The 12384-nt window shown below is 42.3% G+C and overlaps 1 protein-coding gene across 1 annotated transcript; it reads left to right on the top strand.

Annotated features, from left to right (window-relative positions):
• The first annotated feature begins 8445 nt into the window (after positions 1–8445).
• Positions 8446–9399, top strand: LOC147444283 (protein SRC2-like). The gene has a single exon (XM_086526955.1). It carries the CDS (start codon positions 8567–8569, stop codon positions 9173–9175), a length of 609 nt encoding a protein of 202 aa, XP_086383081.1. The 5' UTR covers positions 8446–8566; the 3' UTR covers positions 9176–9399.
• The last annotated feature ends 2985 nt before the right edge of the window (positions 9400–12384 follow it).

The following is a 12384-nucleotide window of genomic DNA, read 5'->3' as shown; positions in this document are numbered from 1 at the left end:
CCTTGTGGGCATCTGGCCTGGGGAGCTGACATGTGTCCCTCATTCCCTTTGTGTAAAGGGAGCCTGTGTGTGTGTGTGTGTGTGTGTGTGTGTGTGTGTGTGTGTGTGTGTGTGACTTTCTCTCTCATCCACTACCTTTAGGGCTCGCCCCCTCATGTGTAGGGATGTGTGTTGACTTTGGAGAGCACACAAAGCATCCAATTCCCCCTAAGCTTTAACCCTTTGGACACAATCTTTGAATTTTGGAACCTTAGCATTTTGGAAGTCTTAATGGGTTGAACCTTAGGGTCTTTTTAGCCCATTGTTGCACATGGCTCTTTTGCAGATGGCCCCCCTTTTGGATCCCTATTTTCCCTCCTTTGGATCCCTACTGTGGCCGGTGTGCTAGCTTAACCAATATTCAAGCCTTTTCTCCCCTGGCACTTCCCCACATTAAATGATCAGTTTAATATGAGAAAATCATTTAGGAGAATTAGATATTGATTATTATGACAACTCGACAACTACACAATCATGAAAACCATGATCAATCACATCAAAATTGATGCTCGCAAATGCATAAAATGGCTCCACAATCTAAAAGCATAAACAACGTCACTAAACCAAGTGAGCCCAATTTGAGACAAACAGCTCAATCGAGCGTAAAGTGCATAATCATATACGTAAGTAGTGAGAAAATACTGCTCAAAATGCATCCAATAAGAAAACCACTTGCAAAGATCTGCAAAAACCTATAGAACATGTCTAGACTATGACTACTTATATTGTAACGACACGAGCATATGTAACGCTCACTCCTGCGAGAGTAGGTACAAAGAAACGCACGAAATCCGGTAGAGTCTCCCTTGTGAACTAAGAGAAATCTCAAGAAAAAACTTAACCATAAACCATGCCAAAATGACAACAAAGTGGGAGATCACTCGATGACTACACAATCATGAAAACCATGATTAATCACTTCAAAATCGATGCTCGCATATGCATAAAATGGCTCCACAATCTATAGGCATAAACAATGTCACTAAACCAAGTGAGCCCAATTTGAGACAAACAGCTCAACCGACCGTAAAGTGCATAATCATATACGCAAGTAGTGAGAAAATAGTGCTCAAAATGCATCCAATAAGAAAACTACCTGCAAAGATTTGCAAAAACCTATATTGTAACCACACGAGCATATGCAACTCTCACTCCTGCGAGAGTGGGTACAAAGGAACACTGAATCCGTATCCAAACTCACAAGCTTATCAAAGTGAGAGTCAAAACTCGATTATTGTCAAAGTGGGAGTCATGCTCCATCACTAAACCATTAGAGAGTAAACTGTAGATATGCACAAAGCATGGCAAGAAATTTGGAAAAAAATGTCAGAGTTTCCCCTGTAAACTGAGCAAAAATTCAAAAATCTCACCAAAACCGCATCATTAACATGAACAGAGACTCACTGTCTTAGTAGCAAAACCACATATGGTATACATAAACTCCCAAAAACATGGGCAATGTAGCTCACTCCTGAACGAGCGGCTCTATGGATGAATGCACCTGTCCAAAATCCATAAACTTGTGAATCTACCGCCTACAAGCTATACTAGCTCACTTTATCCCCATATGCATACATAGCAAAACCACACAAAACCATGCTAAAATTACTCTTTAGAATGACCCTCAAAGTCTTACATGAGCACAATACTTGTGTCACATAATCTGCACTGGAAAGAATGTGCAAACTGTGAGCCAAATGCCAGGAATCAGGCACATTACCTTATTGGTGAAAAAGCATGTACACAAAGAATTGCCAACCACCTATGGTCGTAAATGTCGTCCGAGAGCCAAACTCGCTTTAGAATGGTTCGTCAGGACTGTTATGTGTCAATGTGTGACACCAAAGGGGGGGGAAGGAGAACCGCTGAAGTCGAATCGTCGAGGAGATACTGCGGAGACGAGCCGCTCTCTGGATGAGGACTAGAGGAGAGTTGATGCCGCGCTCTCTCATCTGTCTCTTGTTGTGTCGAGGCCAAGATACCGAGGAGAAACCATCGGAGTAAAACCGCTCTGGATGGGTATGGGAGGGGATCCCATGTCTAAGCTATGCCACAGGAGAGCTAGATTGCACTCTCTCTCGCTCTCGCTATGTCGAAGCCGAGTAAAATGATTGATGTTATCTTCCACCACCAGATGGAAGACCATTGATGCTATAGCCACCAATGGCCAAAGATGATGCCAAGCTGCCAATGACGAGAAGAATGACAAAAGCCAAAAATATGTTGTCGATGACATGTGCACATCGGAAGAGCCGATGCGCTCTCTCTCCCTCCCTTGCTCTATGTCAAAGCCATCGAAGGATATTAGGCCGATGGTGGGTGATGCCAAAGCCTCCTCATCGGTGCTTACACAACTCGTGTGTGTATGAGTGTATGCGCACCCCGAGGAGTCCACTATGTAAAAATTGCATATAGGCTTATAGCACGTGCGAACGAGAGGTATTTAAATAAACCCTTAGCTGTATATTTTCAAGCATTATATGTACCCCTTATGTATGCATTTTGGTAAAAAAAAAACCAGCCCTTATGTATGAAAAATTCCACTTTCTAAATTAAAAAACCCTTCATGTAAGTACATTTCTTCGTAAATGTACCTAATTATAAATCCCTTATTTTGTTTGCACGTGCTATCTTCCATATTTCCTAGTGGATGAGGATGCCTACACACTCAAGATATTTCTAAATTCTTCTCTTTCGAAAGTTGAAAACAATCTCTGTTTCGCTTGTCGATGGCTAAAGTGTGTGTGTGTGTGTGTGTGTGTGAACACACCCTTAGAGAATTACAAAATGGCCAAGGATTGCATCCCAATTTCCCACCTAATTTGACATCTTTTGAAGACCAAACTCTGTTTTTCAATTAGCTCAAGAAGTTCTTTGTGTGTGTACTTGGAGACAATGCCCAAAGTTTTTTGTGGAGGGGAAAAGCTACAATTCCTCTTTAAAGTCCCTAAAATCTTGCTTCACCACATGGAAAAGCCCCCTTCAATAAAGCCTCTTTGAATTTTTTTCTTCTGGGCACAAGGAACTCATGCACGTGTGCCAATCAGGCTGCTTGGACTGCCCCACCTAGCCAGAATCCTACTCGCTTGCCTGAAAACCTCCCTACGCTTGCCCAACCTGACCTTGATACCCAAACTACTTCCCAACTCCATAAGCCCATCATCACACGCAAGTAAAGGCCACAAAGTCTCTAAAAGCACTCCGTAATAGGGTGCATTCTCTAGAGCACAAAGTTTAAAAGCAGAAAGCTAAAAGTCCCTCGACTCGAGCTTTGTTCCCATGAGCTAATAAGCCCCTCAAGAGGTATTCTTGCAACTCTAACCAAAGCAAAGGGTTTTAAGCTTCAAGTATCTCCACACTGAGCATGAAAAGGAGGGTGTTCAAAAGGCGTCACACACTGTCAATTGAAGCAAATGTAGTGCCAAGGGTAAACCCAGGGAGTCACGATTTCATGCCACCCTACCACCTATTACATAGACCCTTGGCTGTAGTCCATGACCATCCTAGTTCTTAGGTTACAGGACCCTTTTCTTGACATTACTCCCCCCTTAAGAAGAGTTTTCGTCCTCGAAAACAAAAGTGGGAAACTTCTTCTTAAGAACACTAATGTTTTCCCAAGTGGCACCTTCTTCAGGTCGCTCTTTCCACTTGATTAAGGCTTGTTGTCGTACGTGATGTCGTGTATGCAACTCATGATAATCCATAACACGTTCAGGTTCATGTGGTAAGGTAGGAGGTTCAATGTAATCAACCAAAACCTGTTGGTCAATGACGTTGTCGTCCCTATGTAACCGCTTTCGTAGACGGCTTACATGAAACACCGGATGAATGCCAGAATGTGATGGTAATAATAGTTTTTAGGCACGATCATCGACTTACTTGAGTATTTTGAAAGGCCCACAATTTTGGGGAGATAATTTAGGTTCATGTGGTAAGGTAGGAGGTTCAATGTAATCAACCAAAACCTGTTGGTCAATGACGTTGTCGTCCCTATGTAACCGCTTTCGTAGACGGCTTACATGAAACACCGGATGAATGCCAGAATGTGATGGTAATAATAGTTTTTAGGCACGATCATCGACTTACTTGAGTATTTTGAAAGGCCCACAATTTTGGGGAGATAATTTAGGTGTCGGTCCAGTTTTCAGACTTTCTGAATGTTCTGGTACACGTAAAAATACTTCCTCCCCTTCTTCGAAGGAAACTTGCCCACGTTTCTCATCAGCGTATTTCTTATACCGATCCTGTGCTTGCCGGACATTCTGAGGAGCAAGTTTCAACATATCCATGTGGTCTTGGAGAAAATCCTGAACCTGTTGGAGTTTTTTGGTTGCCAACCCCACCGTAACTGGTGACCTAGGTTGAAATCCGTACAGGACCATGAAAGGACTAAAACTTGTTGTGACATGCTTAGAACTATTGTAGGCAAACTCAAGAATAGGTAAGTATTCTTCCCAGTCTGACTGTTTTTTGCTGATGTATACTCTTAGCATATCCTCTAGCACCTGGTTAACCCGTTCTGTTTGACCATCCATTTCAGGATGATCAGTTGTACTGAGGTTGAGTTGTGTACCCAATCGCTTAAATACAACTCTCCAAAAGTGGCTGTTAAACTTGGGATCACGACGGTCACTAACAATGTTACTTGGCAACCCATACAATTTGTATAGATTGTCCACAAATAAGTTGGCTAGTTCCGATGTCTTAACCGTTGATTTGGTCGGAATAAACTTGCATAGTTTAGTCAACTTCTCTACGACCACCCATACTAAGTCATGACCTCGTATAGTAGTTGGTAAACCTACAATGAAACCCATAGAGATACTTTCCCATTTTCCATTGGGAATTTCCAAAGGATGTAAGAGTCCTCTTGCTTTCAGGCGCTCTGCCTTGTTAACTTGGCATTTTTGGCAATGCAAGACATAAGCTTGAACAAAGCCATGTAGACCTGGCTAGTAAAACTATCGTCGTATGAGAGAATAAGTTTTTCTAATCCCCAGGTGCCCTGCACTTGGACTATCATGACATTCATAAAGAATTTGGCGCCGAATGTCTATGTCCGTCGGTACACAAACTCTCCCATTGTGGAGTAGGAACCCATTGTCGATGGTAAAATGCTTCCATCGTTGTAGTTCATCACTTGATAAAGGACAACTAGGTGTGGAGGTTAACTGTACACTACCTGCATTGGAGTGAGAAGGATCCTCTTTTGAACATGGCTCCACACTTTGGAATATGTTTCATCATGCTCATATTTGCCCTTCAGAGAATCTAGAAATTCACTACGAAGTTCCGTGAACAAGAGCGGATTGATCTCTGGCATTCGACTGAGAGCGTTTGCCACTACATTGTATCGGCCTTTGCGATACCTTACTTTGGCGTCATATTCCTGAAGGTTCTCGGTCCACCTGGCTTTTCGACCCTTTAAATTTGTTGTTGTGTAAACCATTTGATGCTTTCATGGTCAAACACAATCTCGAACTGAGCACCATACAGATAGTGCCGCCATGTCTTTAAGGCATACACTATTGCATAGAGTTCGCGTTCGTAAGCATAATGTTCTGCTGAGCTGCATCAAGCTTCTTACTTTCAAATGCAATCGGCCGTCCGTCTTGTAACAGGACTACTCCAATAGCACGATCATTGGCATCCGTTTCCAAAACGAATGGTTTCAAAGGATCTACAATAGCCAGTATAGGAGCTGTAGCTAATGCGTCTTTGAGTGTTTCGAAACTGTGCTATTGAGAGGAACCCCACTGAAAAGCTTTACCTTTGCCTTTTAGTTGGTGTGTCATAGGGACAGCAATGTGAGCATAGTTTTTAACGAACCTTTGGTAAAAACCGGCAAAGCCTAAAAAGATCTGTAATTCTTCCAGATTTTTAGGAGGTGGCCATTTCCGGATGGTATCCACTTTGGATTGATCCATGTATAGGCCATTAGCTGAAATAACATGCCCTAAATAATGAATTTCCTCCTTGAGAAAATCACATTTAGATTCCTTGGCATATAACTTGTTTGTGCATAACAACTCAAGTACATGCCTGAGATGTTGTAAGTGTTCTTCTTCAGAAGCACTATAAACTAGAATTCCATCGAGGAAAACAATGATAAATTACCCAAATATGGCTTCAAGACACTATCCATAAGTGTCATGAATGTCGCGGGCGCATTGGTTAACCCAAAGGGCATCACCAAAAACTCGTAGTGTCCAAACCGTGTTCGGAATGTAGTCTTAGGTATATCGGCAAGCCGAATACGGACTTAGTGATATCCTGACCGCAAGTCAATTTTCGTAAAAGTTCGAGCATGAGTTATCTTATCAAATAACTCATCTACCCTTGGCAATGGGTATTTGTTCTTAACTGTAACCGCATTTAAGCCTCGGTAGTCTACGCACATGCGCATACTACTATCCTTTTTCTTCACTAAAAGGATAGGCCAAGCCCATGGTGAGGAACTGGGTTGTATAAACCCTCTGCTAAGCTAGTCAGCAAGCTAACGTTCCACCTCAACAGCCTCTGAGTAACTCATACAGTAAGGTGGTTTACTAACAGGTTTACAACCTGCAGTCACGTCAATGCCATGTTGTACTGAGCGTGTCGGAGGTAAACCTGATGGCAAATCATTAGGAAAGACATCTTGAAATTCCTTTAATAATTTTTGTAATTGATTAGCAACGTTTTCTTGTGTAGAATTAGCAATTGGTGGAATAGAGGAGAGAGAAGCATGTGGCGTTGAGGAATGTTCAACAGACTCAATGTTAGAAAGAAAATGAGATAGTGAGTAACACAAGAAAAACTGTTCTATTTCATGATAAAAAACGAACTGCATCAGTTCAGTAGTACAAATCAGTGGTGATGAAGATATATCCCTTTCTCCTAACAACCACACATGTGTGCCATGGGAATCCAACATCAAGCTGTTGTGCTCATAGCTACGCTTCAGTGATGGGCCTAGGCTATGCAACCACTCCCTACCAAGAACCACATCAGCCCTTTCCATGTTCATAACCTGAAAATCCAAACAAGTAGAGTACCCTTGTACTTCCAATGGAACAGCTCGGCATTGAGTATCCCATATTTCAGTATCATGTCCATTCATCATTGCTACCTTGTAGCGGTGGGTACTTGGAGTTTGAGGCAGTTTGAGCTTTTTCACCAATCCATAATTGATGAAATTGTGAGTAGCACTGTCATCTACCAAGATGCGCACCTTGTGCCCTTGCAGATATCCGTGCATACGTACTAACTCATGTGGTCCAAAGGTTTGTTGCCACATGGAAGCTGTGAGACAGCATTCATGCACCACCTCATTGTGTGTTACTTCCACTGTGGAGAATTTTGAGGAAGACTCAAGAGGCAGTAGTTGCACCATGTGCACTGCTCTGTCTTTCCCCTGAGCAACAGATTTCCCTTTGGGACAATCCTGTTTGCCATGGCCTCTTCCTAAACATTGAAAACATAGCTTCTCTTTCTTGGCTTTATCAAAATCCTCACGAGAGAGAGGACCCCTATACCCTTTGAGTTTTTTAGATCCATCTAAATTAGCAACTAGAAATTTTCTTTTATTGTGCCCCTTTGACATTAGAAAATGTAGATTGAGAGCAAGAGGAAAAGAAAAATCCCCAAATATAAAAAATTTGGCTCAACATTTCAAAATTTTTGTTTGGAAAACTCATAAAAAGGACCTATGTAAGGTCAGAAAATGAATTTTCCTGAACATTGACTACTAGAGGGTTTGTAGTTTTCTCTTATGAATGCTTACTTGTACCATACGGGTAGGTCTTTTAGTGTTGTCCCCAAAATCTCGAGTTGAAGACCTGTCTCTTGCCTTATATAAGTTCCCTAGTCACTTTCTCTCTCAAGTGTGCTAGATCGGTTATTCCAGTTTCCTCTTGAATAACAGGTCTTGAGTTCAAGACTCATCGAATAGATCTTTGAGGTTTCTAGGGATTGTTCCTATAGCATTAAGATATTTTCTTCTCCCTCCCCCCCCCCCCCCCCCCCCCCCCCCAAACCACATCTCTCTCTCTCTCTCTCTCTCTCTCTCTCTCTCCACACAACCTGTTACAAGAAGGGTTGAATCCACACACTCACACACTTGTCGACAACACCGTTCTTTGTTAGTGACTTTATTCTAACCTTCTCCTTGTGTATATGCAACCACTTGCAATTGCTGCTTTTTTAAAGTCCATTGATGGTTTTCCACTCTTCTTTTTGACCTTTTTTTGTATCTAAAGTTACAACCTTTATGCTCATTTGTTTTTTTCCATTTTAACAGCTGTAATCATGGCGTGGATGGAGATGTGCCCAAAAGAGTGGTAATGGCGCTTGCCAAATGGCGACCCTTGTCTCCTTTTTTGGAGCTATAAAGTGGGGCTGCTGTACTCATCGGAAAACCCACAAATTCTGATGCATTCATCTGCACAAGGTGTCGTGCTAAGGCTATCCTCTACACAAAAACTTGCACCCGCCTCTCTTTTGCACACACATTATTCCATGCTCACTTGTGAAGGCCTCCCCACACATGGAGCACCAGAAAGTTGAGCTTGCCATTCTGTGTGCAGATAACTTGAAGGATGTGAGGCATTTGGCGCGCATGCAAACCTATGCCAACGCATGGGTCGATCCAAATGCAAAATGCACAACCGACGTCGATCGGTTGAATGGGCCAAATCCTGTGTGGAATGGCAAGTTTGCCATGCTTATACCTACCACCACGCAAAGCACAAGTTGTCTCACCATTGAAATTTACACCAATAGCTTCACAGGCACTAAGCTTGTAGGCAGGACCCGCATCCCTCTACTTGACATACTCCAGCCAAACAAGAATGGTAGCATTAAAAAGCAGGGCAATGCTTACTATGCCAACTACCCCATTGACATTCAAGGCACACTATATATCTCTTACTGTTTGATGGGCAAAGTTATGGTAGCACAAGCAGAGCTTCAAAATCAACAAGCAAATCCTTACATCTCTACTAGAGCTATGCGGAGAGAGAAACCTGAGAACTGTATCGCTAGAATGTGTACTTCTTTTGCTTCTGTCTCTCTCAAACACGCCACCCAATTGCCTCACCCCATCACACCACCGCCATTGCAACACTCCGCTCGCTCAACATCTTGTGCATGTTAACTCTTCTGTCAATAGAAGTGCTATATGTTACTCCAAAGTGAACATCATAGCTTAGCCGTTAATGCTGTTCAGACAAATGCAATGAGAGTCCCCTGCACTAATCAAGTTAAGCATAGAGCTAGAACACAAAATAATTAGTCCACACCAACGTTCGTGAGTGATCTTGTTGCATGAAAAGTTCCAACTTTGTATTCATCAACAATAAGAAAAGTGGTTTCCAACAAGTGTTTTGTTTACACACCAGCTTCATAACACTGCATGCCACTACTGCGTTTCCCCACACTTGTCGTACGGGGAGACATGGTAGTGGCACTATGCCATAAAATAGCTGGTTTGATGATGGTTGAAGTGGCATGGGGGAGTAGCTTCCTGGGTGGTCCCATGTTCTTACTGCACATGCTCACTAGACTTCAAGGTTCCACAAATTGGTCTAGCCATCAAAACCCAAAGAGAACAATTTTGATGGCTAGACTCAACACAAAGTTATTCGCAAACGGGGTAAGAAATTCCACTACCCAATCTAAACTAAGCCTAATAGTCCAACCACCATTGCCTCAAAATGTCATGAAGGACTTCTTCCGAATCCATAGTCATCTGAGATCTCCTCTAGGAGAAGGTGACGGACTTTATCACCTGGTATTCTACACACTGAGTAATAACAAATACATGACCTTTCGTGCTCCCTGCTTCCAATCTTTAAAAGCCTTCACCTAGATGGAGGATTTTGGGCTCGTGGTATCTCCCAAGAACAAGTCTTCAAGAGTGAGGGGTGTTTTGTGGTTGTGTCTCGCCATATGTGAGGTGATCTCTATGTATGTGCTGGTTGTCTGGCATTGGTGCACATCTACCGTGTTTTGCATGATGGTGTGTGTGAGCACACATGCACACCGTGTGATTTTTACGTCTGCGAGCCCTTTCTTTTCCTTAAGGGCATCCATTTTTTTCATTATTCTACTTATACTGGCTGTAGTAGGCTGGGGGGTAGCACATTCCATGGGGGCTCATATAAACAAGCCTCAATACCTTGCAATCAGAACATTCCAAGACAACAGGTCATGACAAGGAAGCTCGGAGTTTCTTTACAACATTTGGCACAGAGTATTGCCCACTTCTTTAAAATCTATTTATGGACTTTCTTCTTCTTGTCAATCGCTCTATTCACTGTGTAAACTTTGATTGAATACCCAATAGATCATCTCATCAATCACAAGTTTCAACTGGAAGCTTGTCAATTGGTCCAATCGCAGCACTCTATCACTAAAAGTGCGCTTGCACTGCATTTCATAGTCGAAAGCTTGTTCTCCTGCATTGCAAGAGGAAAGAAAGCTTTGGTGTAGGACACATTTCTACCTGGTGTTAGAGCACTACATACGTGTCCAAAAGAGCACCACTCTGCACCATAAGATGCTACAATAACCATTACATCAAAATCTCGTTACTAGCTTTCTTTCATTTTTTTCGTCTCTTGACACAATTTAGTCATTTCATCTGGAACCAAACACCACATTTGACATGCATGTGCATGAGAACACCTCAGAGCACGATACAATGCTGCACAAGACAAACATGAGTTCAACATTTTTATCCTTAGGTAAGTCCTTTCGTAATCTTCCAAAATCGATTACTAGTAATCATCTAGTTGTCTAGGAATTAGGCTCCTTGTAAGCTTAGGCACATAGCGTACATTATTCAAGACAAAAGCCACACCATTTGCATAAGCAACTCCCATTCCTAAAAGGACCTAGGGACTTTGTGCCTTGATCTCCACCCAACCTTCCCTCTTATAGGCAACCCCTGGTCCCTATCTTTAGGACCCCTTTACTCATAGCCACATACTCGAATCTGATCCCTCATCCCTAGGACCTCTGTCCTTACAGCTCCAATTATATATACCCATAATCATCGCTCCGCTAGCATCCCTTTCTACTAGCATTGTTAGGGGCAAAAGAATCTCTACGCACCATTCCAATCTTAATACAAACCGTCATCCTTTTCAACAAGAAGGTAGTAGAAAACAGAGAAACTTGTAGCACCAAACAAAAATCCTATCATTGTACATAGTATTCACTTTCTCTATTTTTGCTTTTTCTTTCTTCTTACCCTCCTGTATCTTCTCTTTGCCTTTGCTATTTTTCTTCAACTTAAAGCAATATTTTCTACTGTGGCCTTTCTTTCCACAATTGGAGCATTCCATATCTTTCCTTGGTCTAGACTTGCCACGTGATTTTTTGCTTTTGTTAGACTTCTCTCGTGCATTGGACCTACCTCTTTCTACAGAAGCACTTGAGCTTGGTTGATATCGCCTTTGCCACACACCATATGCACTATCAGATGTACTTTCACATCTTCAAAGGTACACAGACTCGGAAAGTGAAAGCATAATTTTAGATCTAGCAAGCTCATCAAGCTCTTGCCAATCATCTTCATCCATACGCTGGGGCTTGATGCCTTTGCATTTGATAGGCTTTACTTGCTTCCTTTGCAACAACACATAGATTCGTCCCTTCCAATAGGGGAAATTGGTACCACTTAATTTCAGAGAGCATAGATTCGTCCCTTCCAATAGGGGAAATTGGTACCACTTAATTTCAGAGAGCATAGATTCGTCCCTTCCAATAGGGGAAATTGGTACCACTTAATTTCAGAGAGCATCCTCTGATGTAAAAGGGATCAAATGGTCGACGAAATGCAGTCAAGAATCAGAACAACTTGCAAGAGCTCAATCAGATCAGATCAGACCACATTAGATAAAACATGAACCAAGAACAATAATATCAATCCACAACACCCATACGTCGTAACATTGCCACAAATGACATGCATCAATCTGCCTCAACCTGACCTCGATGCACAATCTTTGGTTGTAAGGTGTCTCCAGCTGTTTCTAAAACTACACGTGTAAACTATGTATGATCTTACTCTTGCGAGTACGTGTACATCAAACCCAGTCAGCCATAGAAGATTTTCACATCATATACTTAAGAGGGCTACGGCTCAGCGTAGCACCAAACAAGAAACTTTGTGCTCTACCTCCAAAACCTGAAGATTTCTGGCTTAAAAACGTGGTAAGTTGGCCCTTTGGGCGCAGACAAAGATACCTGTAAGCACCCTCTTGAACTGATCTTCAACTAAGAGGAGGAAGAGCAAATGGCTTCCCCTCTTTCTCTGTAAAAACCCTGCAACAACAACCTGCTCTCAAAGTTTTGAAA

The sequence above is a fragment of the Adiantum capillus-veneris genome, chromosome 13 (genome assembly GCF_014529385.1).
Source record: "Adiantum capillus-veneris isolate H3 chromosome 13, ASM1452938v2, whole genome shotgun sequence".
Taxonomy (NCBI): domain Eukaryota; kingdom Viridiplantae; phylum Streptophyta; class Polypodiopsida; order Polypodiales; family Pteridaceae; genus Adiantum; species Adiantum capillus-veneris.
Note: the sequence above shows the minus strand (reverse complement) of the source record. Positions and strands in the feature narration are given on the sequence as shown.